Source organism: Emydura macquarii, unplaced genomic scaffold, assembly GCF_026122565.2.
Source record: "Emydura macquarii macquarii isolate MOO-44397 ecotype Brisbane River unplaced genomic scaffold, CSIRO-AGI_Emac_v2 contig_2768, whole genome shotgun sequence".
In the NCBI taxonomy this organism is placed as follows: domain Eukaryota; kingdom Metazoa; phylum Chordata; order Testudines; family Chelidae; genus Emydura; species Emydura macquarii.
In genome coordinates, this window is record NW_027132905.1 from 42,254,592 (window position 1) to 42,277,349 (window position 22,758).

Genomic DNA, 22,758 nt, shown 5'->3' on the forward strand with positions numbered 1-22,758 from the left:
GGACCTATCCTCCATGAACTTATCTCATTCTTTTTTAACCCAGTTATACTTTTGGCCTTCACAACATCCCCTGGCAATAAATTCCACAGATTGACTGTGTGTTGTGGGAAAAAGTACTTCCTCGTGTTTGTTATAAATCTGCTGCCTATTCAATTTCATTGGTTCCTTATTCACCCTCTCCACACTAGTCATGATTTTATAGACCTCTATCATATCCCCCATTAGTCATCTCTTTTCTAAGATGAACTGTCCCAGTCTTAGTCATCTCTCCTGGCTGTTCCATACCCCTAATCATTTTTGTTGCCCTTTGTATTTTTGCCAATTCTAATATATCTTTTTTGAGATGCGGTGACTAGAATTGCATGCAGTATTCAATATGTGGCGTACCATGGATGTATATAGTGGCATTATGATATTTTCCATCTTATTATCTAACCCTTTCCTAATGGTTCCTAACATTCTGTCAGGTTTTTCAACTGCTGCTGCACACTGAGAGGATGTTTTCAGAGAACTATCTATGATGATTCCAAGATCTCTTTCTTGAGTGGTAACAGCTAATTTAGACCTCCTCATTTTGTATGTATAGTTGGGATTACATTTTCCAATGTGCATTACTTTGCATTTATCAACACTGAATTTCATCTGCTATTTTCTTGCCCAGACACCCAGTTTTGTGAGATCCCTTTGTAATGCCTCACAATCTGTTTTGGACTTAACAATTTTGAGTAATTTTGCGTCATCTCCAAACTTTGCCACCTCACTGCTTACCACTTTTTCCAGATCATTTATGAATGTGTTGAATAGCACTGGTCCCAATACAGATTCTTGGGGGACCACACTACTTACCTCTCTCCACTGTAAAACTGGCCATTCATTCCTACCCTTTGTTTCCTGTCTTTTAACCAGTTAATGATCCAGGAGAGGACCTTCCCTCTTATCCCATGACCACTTACTTTTCTTATGAGCCTTTGGTGAGGGACCTTGTCAAAGGCTTTATGGAAGTCCAAGTACTATATCCACTGACTCACTCTTGTCCTCATGCTTGTTGACTCCCTCAAAGAATTCTAATAGATCGGTGAGGCATGATTTCCCTTTACAAAAGTCGTGTTGACTCTTCCCCAACATATCATGTTCATCTACGTGTCTGATAATTCTGTTCTTTACTATAATTTCCAACCAGTTTGCTTGGTACTGAAGTTAGGTTTACCGGCCTGTAATTGCCAGGATCACCTCTGGAGCCTGTTTTAAAAATCAGTGTAACATTGGCTAACAGCTAGTCATGTGGTACAGAGGCTGATGTAAGTGATAGGTAACCTATCAGTTAGTTGTTCTAAAGTTTCATATCTGAGTTCCTTCACAATTCTTGGGTGGATACCATCTGGTCCTGGTGACTTATTACTGTTTAATTTATCAATTTGTTCAAAAACTTCCTCTACTGACACCTCTTTCTGGGACAGTTTCTCTGATTTGTCCCTTAAAAAGAATGGCTCAGGTGTGGGAATCTCCCCCACATCCTCTGCAGTGGGCAGCATTTTTTTTTCTCTGGAAGGAACCAGGGAAGGAGGAACAGATTCAGAAGGGCTGCATGGTGCAGGGTAATATCAACGAATGCTCAAAAGAGGCTAAAGGGTGTTTTCAGTGTGCTAGTTCCTAGGCAGGGAGGTTGAGGAGGGGAGGGAAAGGAAACGGGATCAGTTCTGTGCGTGTTGGCTTCACATTTGGAAGCAGGGGAAGCAGGCTGAGAACGAGAAGCCTTTTTGCAAATAAACAGCCCGTTGGGCTGGGGTTTCAGGTTTAAAACTGAATCTCTTTCTGAGTCAAGTCTTTGCACGTTGGAAAGCACGCAGTGGATGCTGCCCATAGTTCGGTTTCCATTATCTCCTCACTGGCAGAGGCTTGACAGCATACTCACACCAGAGCCCTGAGTGATTGGGAAGAAGAGTAAAACCAGGGCTGGATACCCAGGAGGATGCACAGCAGAACTGGCGCAAAGCAGACTGCTTGGATTTACCACAGCTGCAGCTCTACCCAGTTTCTCTGACTTTCTCTGTTCTCCAACCGCCATGCTTTTTGCTTGCTAGCATTTTTTTTTTTTAATACACTGTATTGGCAGTGATTGCCAACAGCAGAATGAAATTGCCAACAACAGAAAAATCCTTTGCTAGTATAGAGAGGAAGTGGAAAAATCAATATCTATTGATTTAAAGCATTATTATGAGAACCTTGGTGCTATTTTATCAAAATTGAAAGTCAGGCAATTTAGAAATGCAGGTTAAAAGACAAACATTTGGAAATGGGGAAATTAGAGCGTGTACAGATAATCCATGCAAGCTAAGGCATCAAGGAAGTCAGGAAATACTCCAGGCTCCAGCATCAACTTTCCCTCTGTGCCTTTCCTTTTGCTTCCATCTATCCATCCTGTTTCAAAGGCACCTCTCACTATGATATCTGCAATGATCTTTCCCTTTAACAGTGCGTGAACTCGGCTATTTGTGATCTGAAAGAAACGTTAATTGTAAGCGGGAATTAATCCAGCATGATCTTTCGTGGCATGAACCTGTAGGCTGTGCTCACCCTAGGTGCAAGGCGTCTCAGCCCTGTTTGGGGCTGGAGTGGAGAGTGTTGGAGGCTCTGGGGCCTGTATAAATTGTGTTTGGCATATGCCGGCTCAGACACGTCGAAGTGGAACGGGATGAGGGTGGGATGCCCAGCGCATTGTGGGAAGGGAGTTGCAGAGAGGGTCTTGTGCGGAACTTGTGGGAGGGTGGGCAGGTGGCCTCCAGCCTCCATTTGGTGGGATTTGCTGTTTATAGGCAGGCATGTTGAGTTTTCCCTGGAAAGTGGGTGTCTGAGGTCCATAGCCGGAAGTTAGATGGGCTTAATGGTCAGGGGAAAGGAGCCGAGTTCTGTCTGCTGACCAAAGAACTGGGAACATGAAACGTTGCCTCGCTTTCCTAGCTCTCATCTCTCTAGACCCACTCTTGCCACTGTGCTGGGGGTACGTGAGTATGGCCAATAGGGGGCACCAGTCTATTGGCAAAAGTAGAAAGAACTTTACTTATGACAAGAATAGGGGGCTGCCCTGCATAGTCACACACCTTGCAAGAACTCTCCCTCACTATGGGCCTGATCCAAAGCTCAATGAGGTCAGTGGAAAGATGCCCATTGACTTTATTGGTCTTTTGATCCGGCCCTCACCCCACCCAAACTCTATGACCTCTCGCTCCTGTTGTTTCAAATATGGACGTTCATGGAGTGATGCAGCCAGTCCTCACCGGCCCGCTCCCTCCAGAGGTGAAATCCAGCAAGACTGCATTGCAGTTCGAATGTGGGCCTGGAGTAAGCAAGCACAACTGCGGTTGAGTTGCACCCATTTACACCGAAATTAGTTCTTCGGCTCCATCAGAGGGACCATGGATGGTACCAAGACAACCTTGGCACAATACTGTGAAGCCCTCACATGGACTTAGAAGCGAGGATGGAGAGGACTTTGGTGCCTAACGGAGGGTAGAAAGGAAAATGGCTCACCAAGAGTATCACATATGCTCTGATTTCTCGCTGGTGTGTGTGGGAGTCTCCTTATTGAAAAATAATTTTCTCTGGGAGAGAGCTACTTTAATACACCCTCCTAGGGCAACGTTAGCTAAGGGGGGAAAACCTTGATGTGATATAGTAGGGTAATTCCTCAACTTCCAGTTATCCTGGCCCCTGTGATTTCTGAGAAACTTCCCTTCTCCTCCTTTAGTCCCGCTTCCCGCAAACTGCTCCGTGAGGGCAGACCCCTGATCCCAGGGGACACAGCTTGCAGGATCAGAGCCCTAGCTTCCACGAGTTCCCCTGCCTTGGAAAGCAGAGAGCCATTCTCGACTTGCATTTTGCTGGGCATGATTGATTGAAATCCAACCCACATCCCCGCAGGTGCATGGGGAAGCAGTGGTTATTCAATCAGGACGGCACAATCTCAAGCAATCAACCTTAATGTCTCTCTCGCTTTCATGTCTGTGAGTCAAAGGTTGAAACTTTTACTTGCGAGTTCAATTTGCTTAGCGCAGCTTGTATAGGCACAGGCTAGAAATTGGGTCACTTACTCATAAACTCCAGAGGAGTTTAAATACTTCATTTGTCTTCCAGGCTGCAAAATAGTTAAGGAGGGAGTGGGAGAAATTAACTTGTTTTCTGAACTAGGCATTACACTGGGCTTTGAGAGCTCTTTGCTTTGATTTCCAATGTGAAGGTGGGTAGGGGTCAAGCCTGGGGTGTGTGTAACCTACATTGATAAAGATGATAAAGGTATTATGCCCCCTTAGCAATCAAATGAATCTCTGACTCAGAAGAGGTTTGTGTGTGTGGTTCTGTGGAGACTCCAGCCGGGTTCCTGTGATGTGGGTGGGTGGGATTTTGCTCATGGCTGCATCTCTGCACATGCAGATACCCAATGCAAACTGTGTTTCTCCTGTCCACTTGGTGCAACTTGAGTTTCAGCCTGGGCCCAAGGCTGGTTGAGAAGAATTACACAAAAACTTGGCCATGCAAAATTGTGCCTTGCAGCTTTTAGACATCCCTCGCTGTCAAGGCCACTTTAAGAAAAAACAAAATAAGGGCCAGACTGGATATCTCACCACACTGGATAGGAACAAAGGATTTGCAATAATGGGATCAGGCCATTGTCTGGTAACCTGCCTCAGGCACTACCTGGTGCTTCAGAAGAAGGTGCAGTTCCCTGGCCAATTGTACATTGCTGCACATGGAGGGACAATGTTCCTCCCTTATCTCTGGCCTGCCATGCGAGGATCTGAGGTTGTCATGCTAGCAGGGTATAGGAGCACGCAAGAGAGCAACCCCTTCCTTTCCTCGCTGGTGATAAGAGAGGTGTTGGTTCCTGAAGGAATCATGTTCCAATAGAGACTTTACTGTGAGGTTTCCACCACCAACTCCTTGGGGGCAGGGACCATATCTGGTCTAGAGCCAGGCACACAGTTGAAGCTTAATAATAAAAAATAAAGAGTTCCCAAGTATTGATGGTGGGGAAAGATTTTAAAAAGAGGGTCCCTTGGAGGCCTGCACCCTCCCAAAGCAGACTGACATGGCAGCATTGAAGTCTGGCCTATCAAGTGTCATGTGTAGTACTGAGCAGATTCAGTGCAGTGTTGCTTTTTGCTAATCAACGAGAAAATCAGGTCGGACAAGGCATGCATTGCCAGGTGTATAATTTACTGGGTCAAAGGCTGGAGGGAAAGAGATCCAGGCAAGACTGCAGGACAACCTGATTAGTGTCTCCAAAGTACTATTAAATAACTAAGTGTAACCAGCCCTCCTGGAGTCGGCAGGGCTAGGTTCTTGCATTTGATGGTATATAGGAGAGATGAGAGGGCAGAGAGCTTTCAGCTCGGACACCGTTGAGCAGCTCATTAGCTTTAGCTCCTTTGCATGTTTGCTCTTGTATATTTTTGGTCTTTCACCTTGGCCTGAAGAAGTATGGCTGATCTCATACATGAAAACCCTCCAGCATCCCAGTAGCTGAGAAATGGAAAAAAAAAACTATTAGATGATTGAATCTATCCCCATGTGGAGGATAATAGCCCTCTGACTCAGGTCATATCATATCTTAAGTTGAGGAGAAGGATGGTCTTGTGATTAAGCCCCTGGCTTCGACTCCGAAGAGCTAGCTTCTGTTCCTGGCTTTGTCACAGTCTCAGTGGATGACTTTGGGTGAGCCAGTTTCCCTCTCTGCCACTCAGTTTTCCCATCAGCATATAGGGATAATAATTCCTCTCTCTCAGAGGAGAAATTCATTAATATTTGTAAAGCACTTTGAGAACCTTAAATGTGTGTCTCTAGAGCAGTGCAAAAAAAAAAAAAGACTGCACTAAACAGATGTTGCATTTACTCTTTAGCAGACATGTTTCCCTTCTGGGGACTGTTGTCATGCTTTGCACCTTTATAATTTCCTTTGTGTCCCGAGAAACACATTTCACTATAATAATAATAATAAACTAATAAAAACCCTTAATTTTTGTATGCCAATTGCTTCCCCCATTCTGAAGCAAGTTGATGGTAGAAAATGAAAAGTGCCTGCTAGGGTAATTCAGATTTTATGGACTGTAATCTTTTGTTTGGAGACAGGGAAACAGTTTACATCAGTGACCTTAAAAAGGGTTATGTTAAATGCCAGCTGGTCCCAGATCAACTCAGCTCTTTGGAAGCAAGAATTTTCCAGAAAGCTTTGTGCAGCAACAGTGCCTTTATTTTTAATTCTTGGAATCAATATTATCTGGTGCTTGTGGTTTTGACTTTGGAGCCGTGAAAGCACGATCCTTTCCGTATGATTTATGTTCTCCGCTTTGACAGGAGAGCTGCAAGACAGTGTATTTTATTGCACTTGCATTCACGTTGATTGAGTTCTTTTGGCCATTTTCCTCTCAAGTTCATAAGTGAATGATTGTTATTGTTAACAGTTCTAGAGGCTATATGACCTATAATGATTTCTCCTCCTTTTTTAGCAAGCATGGTAATTTGGCACTGGAGAGAAAGACAAAGAAAGAAATCCTAGGATTAATTTAATGAAGATGACATTGTCATGATCTTAATTGGACATAAATAGCAGGGTGTCCCTTCTACAGGTAGGAAAGTGAATACAGATAAAAGACTAAGGCACCTAGGTGGAATCAGTGATTTGGAAAAGATAAAAAAAGAACAGCTCTTGTTTTTTAGAGAGTCTGCACAAAAAATTATCTTTGGCATGAGCTGGTGAGATCTTAATTGAAGGCTCAGTGAGCTGAACTTGACTAGAAGCTTGTGAGATGGTATAATTCGAAGCAGCTGCGCAATTCTCATACAGGTGCTAAAACAACAGGGATTGTGTTAGTCTACAACTTACATTTTTTTTGCCAGAAAGTACACAGTTGCTCTTGTTGCTGGGAATTGGTATCGATATTTTTTGGTAATTGGGAATTTGCTAATTACAGGAGAGCTCCCTCTAGATGAGAACCTGCCTGGCAGGTGTGATGCTGTAATCCAGTCTTTATGTGGGGCTTGCCCGGGTTGCGTGCAGCAGGTAGGATGCACCTAAATGACTTGGGGATTGTCTTCCCACGGAATGAAGCAAGAAATGTTTCTTTCCTCCAAGATTTGAGTGGTTGGGTGTGTGTTAAAATTCAAATAGGTAGAGGCTAAGTGCTGCTTCCCAGATGAGACTGGAACGTGAAGCAAAGGCAGAGCCAGTTTCTCAGCTGGTGTAAATCAGTAAGTTCTGGTGGCTACACCAATTTACATCAGCAAATGATTTGGCCCACAACAGTTTGTGCATGGAAATAAGAATACTTTTGGTTTGTCTGGTCTCCCTGCCCCTCCCAAAGAAATGAAATGCTACAAGAGATTCTGTATGTGGCAAGAAAACTCATAGCAAGCACAGGAAAAACTGTGAAGTTGTTTTTTTAATTTGTCTGGGCTCTTTGATTGTTCTATTCCATTTAGGGTTTTTTATTTTAAAAAGCTCCCATATCAAATAGCAGTAATTGCAATTTAGAGAAGTGTCTTTACGCTTTTAATGTAAACCCAAAAGGCGTTAGCAGTGACAAACCAAGCTTCCGGTTTGTGGAGTAAGCTGGGTAATTAACCATAGGAACAATTTACCAAGAGATGAGGTGGATTCTCCATCACCTGAAACCTTTAAATCAAAAGGGGATGTTTGCTCCAGCTCAGCCAAAAGTTCTGGGCTTGATGTAGAAATTAGTGAGTGGGGTTCTTTGGTTTGCGTTACACAGGAGGTCAGCTTAGATCAGTGGTTCTCAACCTGTAGCCCATGGGCCGCTTGCTGCCCAATCAGCACACAGCTGCGGCCCATGTGACAGCCTCAGGGCCATCCAAGTAGTATATATATATTGTGTGGATGCAGCCCACATAACATCAGTGAGCTGCATATGTGGCCCACAAAATAAATAGGTTAAGAACCACTGGACTAGATGATCATAACAGTCCCCTTTGTGCTTAAAATCTGTGAATCCTCTGCTGGGGGCCCAGGGCAGTGTTTGGCTTTTTCCAAGGTTCATTTGGAACATTTATTTTTATTTCTAACAGGCAGCCCTCACCAATTATTTTAAGCTAGACATGGGTAACTCAGCCAGAAAACCTGTTAATAAAATTAGGAGGCATTTTCTATTGCACATATTACTCTAAATTATATACGGGGCTAAATTTTTTGTCTGTTACAGCCGAGCAACCCTATAATTATAATAATAATACCAAGGAGCTCTTCCTCCCAAGATCTCAAAGTGCTTACAAAGGTGTGTGAGTAGAACTGTCTTCATATCTCAGGTGGGGAAACTGAGACACACAGTGATTTGTATTGACTTGTCCAAAGGTACACAACAGATCAATAGCGGAACTGGGACTCGGACGCAGATCTCTTGCTTTTCAGCTGTGCTCACTAACCACTGAACCATGCTGCCTCTCCAGACAGAGGAGAATTTGGCCCATCAAGCTGGTTCGACTCTTTGCTGTAATATAATTCATTTCCATGCTAGCGTTGTTGCTTAATTGTCATCATTTATCAGCCCCTTGTGTAACTTTCCTTCCATGTAAGAAATAAAGAAGAATGTAATTGGTTTTCAAATGTGGTTGGTTTTACTTCTTGCTCTTTGCGATGCTCTCTAAGAAACTGACCAGCAGCAGCATGTTTCTCCTTACAGCTGTGTAGCACCTTCCACCTCAAAGGGGACCAAAATGCTTGACAAACTCTGGGACCAGTCCTGCATGCTCCCAGTGCATGGAACTCCCCTTGGCTTTGGTAAGAGTTCCCCTTGGGGGGAAGGCTCATCAGACTGGGTCTAGAAGTCCCCAAATCCTGCAGTCTGTATGCAAAAACCCGCACTGACTCCCTAAGAAGTTGTGTATAAAGGCTGCAGGATCAGGCCTTCTACGGGCTATACAGATCACACCGTCACTGAGGGGCACGGAGGCAGCTGTACAGCAGCCCACAGTAACAATGCACAATGGTGTAGGAAAGGAAGATACCATAAGCCATTGAAACTGCAGGGGTGGGGGGTTTTAGGTAGGCCGACTGTACAGCAACATTGTCATTACTGTAAGTAGCATCTTCAGAGCTCTAGTATTGGCAGATAGAGAGGCAAAGAGTTTGCTGTTAGTAGGAGATCAGGATTCTGCCTCCTCCACTGGCTGTCGTGAGTTTTAGTTTCAGTGTCTAAAGGTCGTGCCCCGTGGTGCACGTTTAGTCGATTCCCTCCGACCTGGAATTCCTGCTGGACTTAAATAGCGGCCAAACCTCCCCAAGTCCATTCTGCTTGTGGGGCGCCACCAACCGCTGGCCAAGATTCCAGCTGGAATGACAGAGTTCTTCCCCGGATAGAGTGGAAGCCATTTATGTTGCCCCATTGGCGGGACAGTCCAGTCCCTGGCAAAAGTAGAGGGAGATCAAAGCATTTGGAGTGGGAGAAAACCAGGCGGTGATGCAGTATAAATAGGCAGAGGTGTAGTGACTGAGCTGTTCGAGGAGCCTGGCTCTAGACCATGCTTAGTGTCTCGCCTGCATGGAATTCATCTTAAAAACTGTCCTTGTCATTCCATGGCACCCTTTCCCCTGGGGCAGGGCAGCCTGCCCTGTCTCCTTCAACCTCCCAGCTGGCCACAATAAACAAGGTTAAAGAGGGGGCTAGTGATGAGCTGCCTTCTTCCACTCCCGTTTCTGACAGCAGATTACAAGGAAGATGGGGGTGATTTCCCTGCCTCGGAGGGCGTTAATCCCACCCCCTTGTCTGGTGCTGCTTGCCTTCTTCCACTCCCGTTTCTGACAGCAGATTACAAGGAAGATGGGGGTGATTTCCCTGCCTCGGAGGGCGTTAATCCCCCCCTCCTTGTCTGGTGCTGCTCAATCAGTCCTGCTGGGGACGATGGATAGGGCTCACAAAAATACCTGTGAAGATCAAACACTTCGCCTTTGGCGCGCCCCAGATTGCACCAAGCATCAGAAACCTTCCGTGTCTTTGGATGAGATGAATTCAGGGCCCACAAGCGCACAGTGGATCCGCGCTGGCTGGACCCGTTTTTAAGCTGCAGCGCATGCTCCCCACTGCACGGTCTAAGGGGAAGCCTCACTAGCCATGCTGAAAGCAAGTCGAAGGATGGCGTCAAACAGCTGAGTTCAGCCTGCAAATGGTGCCATCCCCCCACTGGGAAGGAATCAGATTTGAGAATGTTTTTTAGATTTAAAACTACCCCTCTTTCCCCCCCACACACACCTTATTTTTTTTCTAAAAGCCTCAAGCAAACTGCAGCCACAAACAGTGCTCCTGATTCCCCACGCTGGTTATCAAGAAGCCAAAATCAAAATATACACAGCCCCCTTTACTACATTTCAGTCTCTGGCTTCCAATCAGCCACTAGGTCCAGTAAAGAGACCAGTTATTTAAAACTCTATACTCTTTACCAAAAAGGTTTCTCCTGACCCCAAAGGGTCAGCCACAGTATCAGATCAATATAAGTTTAGATCTTACCCAAAATACCACGCTGCCAGCCAATCCTTTAGTAACTAAAGCTAAAGGTTTATTATAAAAAGAAAGAAACAAACTATAAGAGAAATGTTAAAGGATTAAATCAATCAGATACATACAATTGATTTGAAAGTCCATATATATCAGGTTTCTAGTAGAACTGTGGAGTTTGCAGGCTTGTATAATCCCTCTGGTGTACATCCAGTACCTGGATGGGTCTCAGTCCTTTGTTTCACAGCTTCAGTTCAGTTATAGATGAGTTGATTCAGAGGTAGGCTGGAAACTAAAGACTGACAAAAGGCAGCTGCACAACATCCATTTTGTCTTCAATGTCCTTTGGCTTTGGCAATGCTGCTTGTGAAATTTTACAGGAATAAAATGGAGTCCAGAGTCACGTGAGTAAGTCCTGGTGACTCATCAGGTATATCCCTGGCTTCTCCCCCTGGGCCCCTTGTACCTGTGAATTTCTTAATGGGCCATGAAGCAGGCTAGTGCTGCAGCCATCCTGTCGGGTGTCGCCCAGACACAGCACAATTTGAAATACAGATATAGCAACCATATCCATAACTTCCATTACACACACAACACATGAACATTATCATCTTACTTAGCACATTATAGCCTTTCTAACAGTACCTGACACAGTATATCTCTTATGAATTATTATGATTTTGACATATTGATGTTAAATAATATAATAAATGTCCCCCGCCCCTCCTCCCCCCAATCCAGCCAGTGTGACAACTGTAACTGCTGGAAGCCAAAGACACCAGCAATTTGTTGGGCTGACACGGTGTGTGCTGGATTTAATTTCTTCCTTTATGCCTATGTAGGAAATGCGGAGCCATAAGCAGAGTTTCCAACGGGCCTCCAAAAGTGCAGCTGCAAAGACTGCAGGCATGCCTGTTTGTACAGGCATGACACCCACATTTATATGCGTGAACTGCACAACTCCATATGCAAATGACCAGCCGCCAACCAAACGGGAGAATTTTTCCCATGCACAAATGCGGGGAATGCACAGGTACAAATGGCAACGAGGTGGGTGTGATTATCAAACTCTTTTGAGAACACGGTCCCAATGTCTAGCCAGGGCCAGCCCTGGGTCACACAATGCCCTGGGCCACCCATTGGTGGTCTGCAGAGAGATGGCTGGTCACATAACACTGACTCCTCCTCCTCATTTCCCTTGGTTTCTCCAGGCAGTCAGGCTCTTCATTGCCAAGAAGGACCTGGCCCCCTCTGTAAAAGCAGTTGGGAACAAAGAAGAGACAATTTTGCAGCTACAGGCCATTGGAATCAAGGGGAGTATTTCCAGCATCTTCAAGTGACTTTGGTTCAGGCCCAGGCTGGGAGGAGGAATGGACACCGGAGAGATTTATGGGGACCAACTTGCCAGTCTGAGTGGAGCTGCCAGGCACCAGCTGGAGAAACATCCAGGGGAGAAGGGAACAAAGCATCGATAAACCTGCACAGGGGGAAAGGAGGAGAAGGGCAACAACTACCGGGGTGGGGTGGGGCAGAGGAGACACAGATGGGAGGGAGAGGTGAAGTAAAGAGCAAAAGGAGACCATGCGATTCACCCTTTCCTAAATGGACAAATCACAGTCCCATGCCCATGTTCCCAAACGCTGGTGCTCCACAGAGAGCTGGCTTTAATTGCATTAAAGACCATGTAAAATATAGGAAAACGTCCCTAATGGTACTTTCCTGTGTAAACAAGAGCTGTAGCTGCCGGAAGGGTGATACCTGGTGGTGAGTGGGAAGATGGGTGAACCAGGCAATCATGAAAGGGGGAGGGAGGCGCCTATTGATCTCACTGCTGAGATGTGGTGCTCACTGTGAAAATGTTTGAGAGCCCTGGCCTAGCTGAATGCATGTGCGATAACAAGTGACTTACCACAATCACCACCTATAAAAGGGTTCCAGCAGATCAAGTGGTAAAGGCCTGAGGTTTTGGACCAAGAGTTCTAGTCCCATATGCCCTGTGGAGGGGAGTCATCTAGGGATTGCCTTGACTAAAACACAGGTTTCTTCCCACTTGGCCAATGCAGGTAAGGGTTTTGATATGAGCCTTATGTTTGAGGCTCCCATCTACAACAACCAAGAGGAGAAAAAATGGCTCTTTTATCAAAAAGAACTTGATGCTACTTGCTGCTTTGATGATCTCCCTCCACGCTCCGGCCTGACATCCCTTCACAAGCAAAACTTCCATCAACTTCAAAAGGAGACTTTTCTGCATATGACTTGCAGGTTCAGGCATCTGAACAGCAAAGAGATGGGCTGGGTTTTGTTTTTCCTGCTGCTGTCAGTGTTTCCAACGCAGCTGGCTTATAGAACTCCAGCGGCTTCCTTTCCCATTCAGACTTCATCACTCAGATGTTATCCGGCAGGCAATGGCAATTTTAAGTGGTGGTGTATTCAGCAGCAACATGGCCAGGCTTTCAGCAGCACTACAGCACACCAGACAAGATGCAAAACTGGGGCCTGGATCACTTTTGATCATCGGGTTAATAAAGATCCCATAACACCTTTTGCAAGAGATGGGGCTTTGTAGGGGTCTGGCCAAATTCGGCCACTTTAAATTATGCCCTAAAGCTTCAGTTCAATCTAGGATTCTTCGTATCCTCCTCTAAATTGTTTTGAAGTGTTGCTATGAGCTGTTAAACAGCTGCGGCGTTCCACCTCAAAGATGGCTGCATTTCAGTGATGGGAACACCTTTGTGATGTAGGTAAGCCTCACGCTCGCCTGGCTTTCACTTTGGGTTTGCTGTTGCTGGGATGCACTGACACACTGGAATGCAGTTCAGTTCATGGCCTGCTTGTTCTTTGTCCAGCACAGGAGTCCATTAGTGCTGACTACAGAGCTGAGTTTTGTGCTGCAACCACCTGGCTGTTGATAACTGAACTGAGACCCACAACACCGATCAGGTGGGAACAGAATCACCACAGCCCTGGGCTGGATTTAAACTAAGACCCTGGGCTGAAGGCGGCTCTATCCCATCCCCAGTTCCATGACTTTTATTGACGCTCATAGGAACTATGCACTTGCCCCAGGAGCGTTCACTAACTTTTTCCACTAGCAGCATCTTGTTTCTTTTAAACAGTCCCACAGGAATCCAGATGCCAGGTGCTGCCCGGGCTGTGGTATCAAGCTTTTAAAAAAAATTATTAAGTACATTTTGTCTCATTCCTCCAGCCCTCACGGAAGGTGAAAAGCCCCGCAGGGTAAGTATCTACATTCCCTGAAATGCCTTTGAAAATGCCCAGTCTCAGATGTCACTCTCGGTTATTTATTTTCTAAACCCGCGGCAGCCAAAAGTAACAAGGAGCCTTGCGGAAAGACTGGGGAGCTGCTCTGCTGAACGGCAAGGCCTTTGCCACCCTCTGGTGGCAGATGAGTTTATTTCCATGTGAACCTTGCCTGAGCTGACGTCTGTAATGAACCACTCAGAGGTGGCAGAAGAGGAAATCAACACATAGGGTCAGGTGATGATATAGATTGATTTCAATGGCACCGTGCCACTTTATACCAGCTGAGGAGCTGGCCCACTGCTTCTTAATTTTAGACAAATCCAGGCCCTATGTTTTAGATTTATGGGCGATAGACTACCTGCCTTTCCTTTATAAAAAGCTCTTAGGAGGATTTCCATGGCTATCTGCCATCTCCCATTTTTGGATGAGAGGAAACATTTACAGCCTATATGAACTGGAGTTAAAACAGTGAAAGTGAGCCGTAAACCCATCTCCTTCCCCTGAGATGAGAAGCGTGTGTGTACATCATTACACCTTCCCCCTTCCAACTGCACTCAGAAAATCTATTAACCGTGCCCCATAAAATGAAACCTATTTGGATGGGGTAACTTAAAACACATGGAGAAGAGCAAGGGCTTGCTTGGTGATTCGTGTGCATAGATGCGCTCACGGACAGAGGTGGCCGTTCTCAAGCTTTTATACATCATTCCAAAGTAAATGGCCAAAATCTCCCACTCCTTTTCTCTTCTGCCAGTCACGACCCGTGTGAATAATGCATAAGCGAAAAGCATTTGATTACATGGATGAATAACAAAATTTAGTCTGCTGGCAGGACCGAACGGCGTGGCAAAGGTCTCTAGGTCATTAGTTTGGATCCAGCCAGGATGGTGTCGCCACTGTTAGCAAGTTGGTGGCATCCGTTCAGTTTCTACTGGAGAAGCATCCAGAGATGTGACACTCACTGGCCCCCTCATTGGCATTCTTGGCAGAAAGGCCAAAGAACTGAGTCTGAACCTTCAGGATGGACAAGGAATGTTGGTCGGGAGTGTTGGGTATGGAGGATGCGGAGGGCATGGACTGACTGGCTGATGGGCTATTCCCCGTTCTGTCGATAAGCGGAAGCCTTCATTCGCTAGCTGGCAATCTGACCAAGGGCACTTATGATCTCATTGGTCTCACTGGCAAAACTCCCATTGGCTGGCCCATAGAGAAGAAAACAGGATGGTTTTCTAAGGTAAAACCAACATCTAAGCTCCCAGCGGAGGTTTTTGCTCAGCTTTTGGCAGGTGTTTATATGAGGTGTCATGTGAGTGGCAGTTCTGTTCATCTTCCCTTTGTGATTCTCACACCATAGGGCTGGGCAGAGACTTGATATGGCTGAGCTGGCAAGAGATTAGGAGTCTTTCTCTTGGTACAGGACCAAAACTAAATTTCCTGATTCTTGATAGGTTGCTAAGGGCAAACGTTCCATGCACGGTGTGAAGAGTACTCAAACATGTCTTTATTTATTTGTATCTTGCTAGTGTCTAGTGGCCCCATCACAGATCAGGGCCCCGTTATGCTAGGTACTGTACACAGACCCAGTGAAAAGACTATTCCTACCCCCAAAGAGTTTACAGTCTAAGTAAACATGTATCTTGCTTTTGGACTCCCCTGCCAAACTATCACGGCATGAAGGGAGATGCTTTTTCTCCTTTCCTTGTGGTGATTTTTAAAAACGCCCATGCATGCTGGGAATGAGCCTGCATCTCTGCATCATTAAAATTCCAGGGTGTCCCGATCCTTGCTTTTCTTTCAGCCCCAGCTCTAGTGCAAACGCTTAGTAAATAAGCACATGGCTTACAGTAAGCCTGTGGAATTCAAGGCCACAAGAGGCCATCACAAATACAATATAAAAGCCAGAAATTTTAAAAAGGGGTTGATAATTGTAGAGCCCTAAGAATGATTAAAGGAGTAGAAAACATGCCTGATAGTGAAAGACTCAAAGAGCTCAATCCACTTAAGTTTAACAAAGAGAAGGTTGAGGGGTGACTTGCTCACAGTCTGTAAGTACCTACATGGGGAGCAAATATTTGATAACGGACTCTTTAGTCTAGCAGAGAAAGGTCTAACACCATCCAAGGGCTGGAAGTTGAAGCTAGACAAATTCAGATGGGAAATAAGGTGTACAGTTTTAACAGTGAGGGTAATTAACAATTTACCAACCGTCGTGGTGGATTCTCCATCACCGGCAAATTTTTAAATCAAGATTGGTTGATGAAGGCATCGTTGGGGGGACGTTCTCTGGCCTGTGTTATACGGGAGGTCAGATTAGATGATCTCAGTGTTCTCATCAGGCCTTGGAATTTATGAATCTATGAAGAGTAGTGTCAAATGCTTTAAAAAAAAAAAAAAAGGGCTGATCAAATCTTATGCTTCAGGACCTCATCTCGTCAGGAAGGCTATTTCCCCCATCGAGTGGCTAGGACCCTTATACCTTAATTTTACTTGCCTCTGAAGTGTTAGGTACTGGATTCTGCAAGAAGCAAAATATTAGCCTTGTGGCACTAATGGTTTGCTAGTATGGCAAACCCTCCGTTCCTCACTATGTATCAGATACATTGCTAATTTAGATTAGTTTGTGGCTTAACTGTAATGTTCATCTGGGTTATGCCAAGAAGGAAAGGCATTATGGGCAGGGCACAGGAATCCTGCGAGTCATAAATCCAACCTCCTTATCTCTATGCTGACAAACATACAACTCATTCCATTTTTAGCTGTCAAAAGTGAAAGCAAATTGGCTAGAGCAGGATCCAATCTGCAGATCCAATCTTTGTGTTAGCCCCTCCTTTGAGACTGAGCAATTCAGCAAGTCATTAAGTACTCACTGAAGAGACCAAAGTCTTGAATATTTGCATGGAGTTTTATTATTATTAAAAGACTGCATAGGACTCGGTATCTCTGGAAAGCATAACTCAGATTAGAGCCATCACACAAGCCTGCTGTAAGGTCTCTTGTGTATTCCTACTAAGCGATTCTAAAATTGGTAAAACTGGTGTTTTTGCGGCATATTTTCTGTATCAAAAGCATCCCAAAATGTGATCTGAACCGCAGTGTATGCGGGAGATTGAGAAAGAACTTGGATGCATGATCTTATGGAAATCCACAGGAGTCTGTGTCTTATTGCTATTAAAAGGCCAATATTTAAACAGTGAAAACATAAGCCTAACCTTTCCAAACTGACCAGTAATGGCTGACTAAATTCCGAGGGGCTAAACTGGGGACACCTTAAAAAAAGACTGATGTTCAGAGAGTGGGTGCTCAGCCCTTCCTGAAAACCAGACGCCCCTGGCGTGTGCCAAATTGAACAACCCAAAACTTGAGGCACCCTCGCATCACTAATCTCTTTTTGAAAATTCAGGCCCCAGCTTTTCCTTGCTAGTCACCTTGCATGGCTTGTTAAATGATTGTACAGGGATGTGGACTCACTGGCGAGAAGCAGGGCGTAAATGCCAATAGACAGACAGTCAGGGTTGGAGAATTCCAGTGAATGCAACTTTGTAATTACGTCACTGTACCAGGAGCAATGGCAGATAGCTGGTACTAGCATTTTGGTTTCCCGATACGTCTCACAGTCAGGGCCGGCAAGAGAAATTTGGGACCTTAGTACATCATGTTCACTGCTCCCCCCCTTTAATTACACCAATGTTTTATCTGGGGGGAAGGGGCTGAACTGAGGACCCTGGTACAATTGTCTCTCCTTGTGCACCCCCTCAGCCCTGGTTGCAATGATACTAAGTGTTACTGAAATGAATCTAAGCCTCACATTCACTCAACCCCCCCTAGAATGACACTAAAAACATGTCAGTTACAATAGAGGACATTTAGGTTCCTTTCTGGGGAGATGGCTTCTTTTTAAATGGGAACATAGGAAATTAGGGTAGAAAGCACCATAGATCCATCCGCAGTCTGGCAGGGGCACCCAGGTATTTATACATTCCATGTTTATAGTAAAAAAAAAAAAAAAAAAGCAAACCCAAAGCTTCCCTCCATGATGACAGTTACACAGCATGATGTGCACCAGTTTTCCATCTGGCTGCCCCATCCACCCCACTGATGGCTGCATTTCAGTGCATGGTGAAGCATAAACCAGGCCTGATCGTGCATACACTTACTACCAAATGTAAGCAAAGGGACTGCTCCAAGCACTAATCGCTGCACTCACTTGTGTTCGCAGGATCGGGCTCATAGCGGTTAAAGCACCTCAAGATGAAAGCTGCTATGTAAATGTAAGATATAGGGCAGGATTTTCAATATTCCCTAAGGAAGTGAAAGTTAGGTGCCCTATTCCCATTAAAAATCAACGGGAATTGAGAATCTAACTAGTTGCCTTTCAAAATCTTGCCCCTCATGCTTACCATTTGGGTATCCAGGGCCCCCACGTGAGGTGGGAAAAGGGTACACTTTACTGGGGCCTGGAGGCCCTTGGGGGGCCCGGCCCAGGCTGCAACCCCCATTACCGTGAGGAAAAAAATGTTCATGGCTCATGAGATTGGGATGAGGGATTGCGGTATGTGTGTGGGAGGGGGGCCCGTGTTACAAATTTGTACTGGGCCTGAAAAAATTATGCTTGGGCCCTGTGGGTATCCCTCCTCTTTCAAAATAATAAATAGCAACAATGTTAACCAACCATTTGGCATACCACAGCTGCATTAACACAACTGGCTCCCTATTCTTTTTTCTAATGGAAAAATCATTCCATTGCTACAGGTAATTCAATTACTGAGCTGTGATTTACCTTTCTGCAGACACCAGCTGAATATTCAGAGAAATGAATGTCCTCTTTCTTTGGGCGGTAAACAAACAAACAAAAAGGAATGTAATTAGTTTGGGGTTTTGCTGCAGAAATATTTTTAACAAACAGCAGTTTCCCCACGCCTCAGCCATACCTTTTGGATATCTTCACATGCTGGTTGCCCTTCTCTGGAATTTCTAAGGAGGAAGCTGGTGTCACTCAAATGTGGAGGCTGCAGAATATGGACCCCTAATAAGGATGTGTTCTCTAAAACTAGAGTACCTCCATCCTCTTCTAAAGCACAGCTCTCAGATCCGGCAGGATGGAATAGCTTTCGTGCATGACTTTTGAGAAAGAATTACATTTTTTATGGCAGGTAAAAAGCTTTGTAGGTGCCAACCATCCCAGAAGCATCCACGCTTGATAGGTTCCCAATCAGCAACTATTAAAGTAGATTTCTGAAGATGGCAAATGTCTCTCTCTGCTTTCTTATTAGCATAGGCTTTGGAGAAGCCTGCTGGTCCATGACAAATTGTACTAACTGCAGGGGATCCCTGAGCACGTTGATTAGACAGAAAAAAGAAAGCAACCCAGCTCTGTTGAACTATAAAGGGAGAGTACAACCCTTTCTTATCCAATGACTGCTCTGCTTTCTGTAACTGTCTGTTTCCAGTTACAAAGCACAATACACATTTTTTTTCTGTAGCTACCAAAATCTCTGTGTTACCAGCTCTTGCTCTGTTTAACCCCCAGACTCTCTCTCTTTTTTTTTTTTTTGGCCTAAATTCCAACATTCTTTGATTTCCCTCCACGCCAACTATCAATGCTATGCCAGTGTCACTTGTGTCCGTAGCTCACAGGTTATTCCTGCCAGGAGCCAGAGCAATCTGCAGAACAGAAGTATGTGTGGGGCTGAGAATGGGCCAGGCACCAAAATTTGGCCAAAATTTTCAACCCTGGGTGCCTAATATGTTATGCTCCCTGATCTATATTTAGGTACATACATATAAGTGGCTGGATTTTTATTTCAGTGGGAACTGTAGGTGCTCACCACCCCTTACTTACCCTCCTTAGTAATGTTAGGGGCATCAAAAGGCTGCTAACATGAAGAGGGACCACCTGGGAGGGAGGGATCGCTAGATCTGGCCCAATATTCCTATGTATGGGTAATTGCTCACCGTCAGGAAATGACAGGTACTGTACAAGTGAGATGATTATTTTACTATAAACTCACTAATCACAGGTTTCCAAGCATGGCCCCCATAAACCATGAAATACATGGAGTTGTGCTGTAATTCACAGTCCAGCCAGCCCGCCTCAAAAGGGGGCCAGCCGTTCCTTTGGTTTCTTATCAAGATGTTTGTCTTTGTCCCTTTCCATGCGCCCAGAAACCAGGACCTGGGTTTATTTCAAGGCACCCGACGGGGTGGGGGGACCGGCAGATCTTCTCCCTTTCCTCCCCCCCCCCCCAGCTCAGAGAGCAGGATGGGCGGATCGCGTTTCAATCCTGGCTCGGAGGGGAGGACGGGAGCGTCCCCTGATGGCAGAGAAGAGCCGGCCCTGGGTGTGCTGCGGGGGGGGACCGGCCCCAGCTCTCGCGCTGAAAGGGGCTCGACAGCCTCGGCGGGTCAGTGTGGGCGTGTGTTGTTCCGCGGCAGCCGGGGAAGGGGGGCCGGCTCTCGGTGACACCGGCTGGCTCTCACTCGGCGGGAGGCGGCAGCACAGAGCGCGGGGCGCAGAGGAGGGTTTCGCTCGCTCTCCCCACTCCGAGCCACCGGCAGCGAGCGGGTGGCTGCAGGAGCCGGTTGCGGCAGACGCCTCCGGCCGATCTCCCTTGCCCAGCCCCGGCCGGGGCCAGCGGGCTCGCTTCTCCTGCCGCTCCCAGCCTCTCCGGCCGAGCACGGTGAGGGGGGCCCGCCTCCCCCCCCCACCACCCCATGGCCCGCCTCCGCCTCGCCTCCCCGCAGCCCTCTCCTCGCCGCCGGCTGTAGCCTGCCCCCTGCGCCCGAGGATGTCTCCCGAGCTGGGGCCAGCGGCGCGGCTCCGTCTGGCGTCCAGCAACCGGAGAGCGGCGCCGGGAAGGGGAAACGCCCGCTGCCGCCGAGCCCAGCCGGGGAGCGTCTCCCTTCCAGTGCCGAGCCGCGCCGGGCGGTTGTGAAAGCGCCGCCAGCGCCCGGCCGCGCCGAGGGCTGGACTAGATCCGTCCCCGTCCCCGTCCCCCCCCCCCGCGGGAGATTCCGCCTCCTCCGCGCCCGCCCGCCCGCCGCCCGTCTCCCATGGCGGAGACGAAGATCATCTACCACATCGACGAGGAGGAGACGCCCTACCTGGTGAAGCTGCCCGTGGCCCCGGAGCGCGTCACGCTGACCGACTTCAAACATGTCCTCAGCAACCGGCCCGTGCACAGCTACAAATTCTTCTTCAAGTCCATGGACCAGGACTTCGGGTGAGCCCAGCCCCCCCGGATCACTAAAACTGGGGGGGGGAGCGGTTTACCTCCCCCCCCCCTCGCGTGTCAGCTGCGAGGGTCTTTAAACCCGGCACCTGCCGCTGGCGGCGCTTTAAACTTTCGCTCCCTTTCCGGGGGGGCCCTGAGCGTTTGTTGGGGGGGGGGAATGGAGTAACCCCCCCCTCGCCCCGGCAGAGCGAGGCTAGCAGCCCCCCAGCGGCGCTGAGTGGGAAGATGGCCCCCCCCCAGTGCCGGGCCGGGCCGGGGCTGCACCCGTTTACACGAGGCGGGGGGCTGTCGCCTGTCCGAGGGTGCCCGGGGAGGGGAGCAGCGCTGTTGACAGCGGAGCCTGTGCGCGCCCCTCCCCCCCCGCGGGGCCGAGCCAGGGCAGGTTAGCGTCGGGGGGGTCCCGCGCGCCTCGTCACCCCCCGCGGGCGGGGGCGGATCCTGGCATCGCGGCGGCGGCGGCGGCTTCGCGCTAGGCCCGGGCAGCCGCTGGAGCCGCCGCGGCAGGGACCGGGGGAGGCAGCTACTAACATGGCGGCCCGGGCCGGGGAAGCTCCCGTCAACACAACTCCGGCTCTGGGGCAGCTTCCCTCCCCGCTCCGCCAACTGCCCTGCCCTACCCTGCCCTGCTCCGGGGCAGAGTCCCCCTCCTTGTCCCCTGCCCCCTGGAGGTGTGTGTCATGGGGGGCAGATTTCCCCCCTCCCCTGCCCGGTGGGGGGCAGATTTCCCCCCTCCCCCCGTGGACACTCTCCCAAGAACCAGGCATAGGAAGCCGGGTCCTCCCCCATGACCATGCCCAGACAGGGCATCTCCCAGCTGCAATGCCAGGGTCGGGGGCAGCGCCATCCCCTGATACCCAGGTCCAAGGGGGCAAAGGGAGTTCCTTATCCAGCCACCCAAATATGAACCAAAAGGAGACAGGTTCACATCCCTTCCCCTGGGCAGGCATCCTAGCTCTCCAAAGAAGTGACACATCTGGTCCGGATAGTCTTCCGGACACAACAGTAAGCTGTTGTAAAGGATATGACCAAGACTTATGCTAATGGACATATTCAAAGGGCCTTCTGCTCCTTCACGTGCAAAATGCACTTTTACAAGTGCAAAAGCACCTTTGCGCCCATGCCTCAGGTAGCCGTTTTGCTCATGGAAGTGATTGTTTAGTCACCACTGATAGTTTGCACAAGATACAAATGCAGATGAAGACGAGGGGCAGAATTTCAAAAGTCCTCAGCATCCGCAATTCAGGCCAGATTTCCAATGGTGCTGGACGTGCTTCTGGCCCAACGTTCCTAAATGCTAGCTTTCCCTCACAAATGGGGTTTTGTACACTTGAATTTGTTTGCATTCCTATTTAAAAAAACAAAACAAAAAAACCCCACAAAAGTCCAACGCCCTTTGACAATTTGTCATAAATCGGCTTTTAAAATGTAATACTACCTCTGTGATACATAATTCCACTTTTGGGTATTGGAGGATTGTATCTGCATGCATCAGTGGCAAGACATCTCTACATTTCTAGATTGCTTGTGAAAAGAGGATAGATGAAACATTTGTAGAAAAGTAACATTATCTAGAGCTTATAGCATCAGTATGCTAAGCCTCTGAATACAGTGTCAGGTATCTATGAGGACACTGTTTGTTGGTAATATTCATACCTCTTAAAATGATATCCTCTTTATTGTTTCTTGAAAGCTTGAACACTGAAGTCTTTAATTATCCATGATGAAAAGTTCCAGAGGGGTAGCCGTGTTAGTCTGTATACAGCAAA

General features: G+C 47.2%; 1 protein-coding gene across 3 annotated transcripts in view; it reads left to right on the forward strand.

Moving 5' to 3' along the window:
* Window positions 1-19,785: 19,785 nt before the first annotated feature.
* Window positions 19,786-22,758, forward strand: part of DVL1 (dishevelled segment polarity protein 1) — a 182,778-nt gene continuing 179,805 nt past the window's right edge. For all 3 annotated transcript variants that reach the window (XM_067567248.1, XM_067567249.1, XM_067567250.1), the window contains exon 1: window positions 19,786-20,980. In XM_067567248.1, coding sequence (XP_067423349.1) covers window positions 20,811-20,980 — 170 coding nt within the window. In that variant the 5' untranslated portion in view covers window positions 19,786-20,810. The remainder of the gene's footprint in view (window positions 20,981-22,758) is intronic.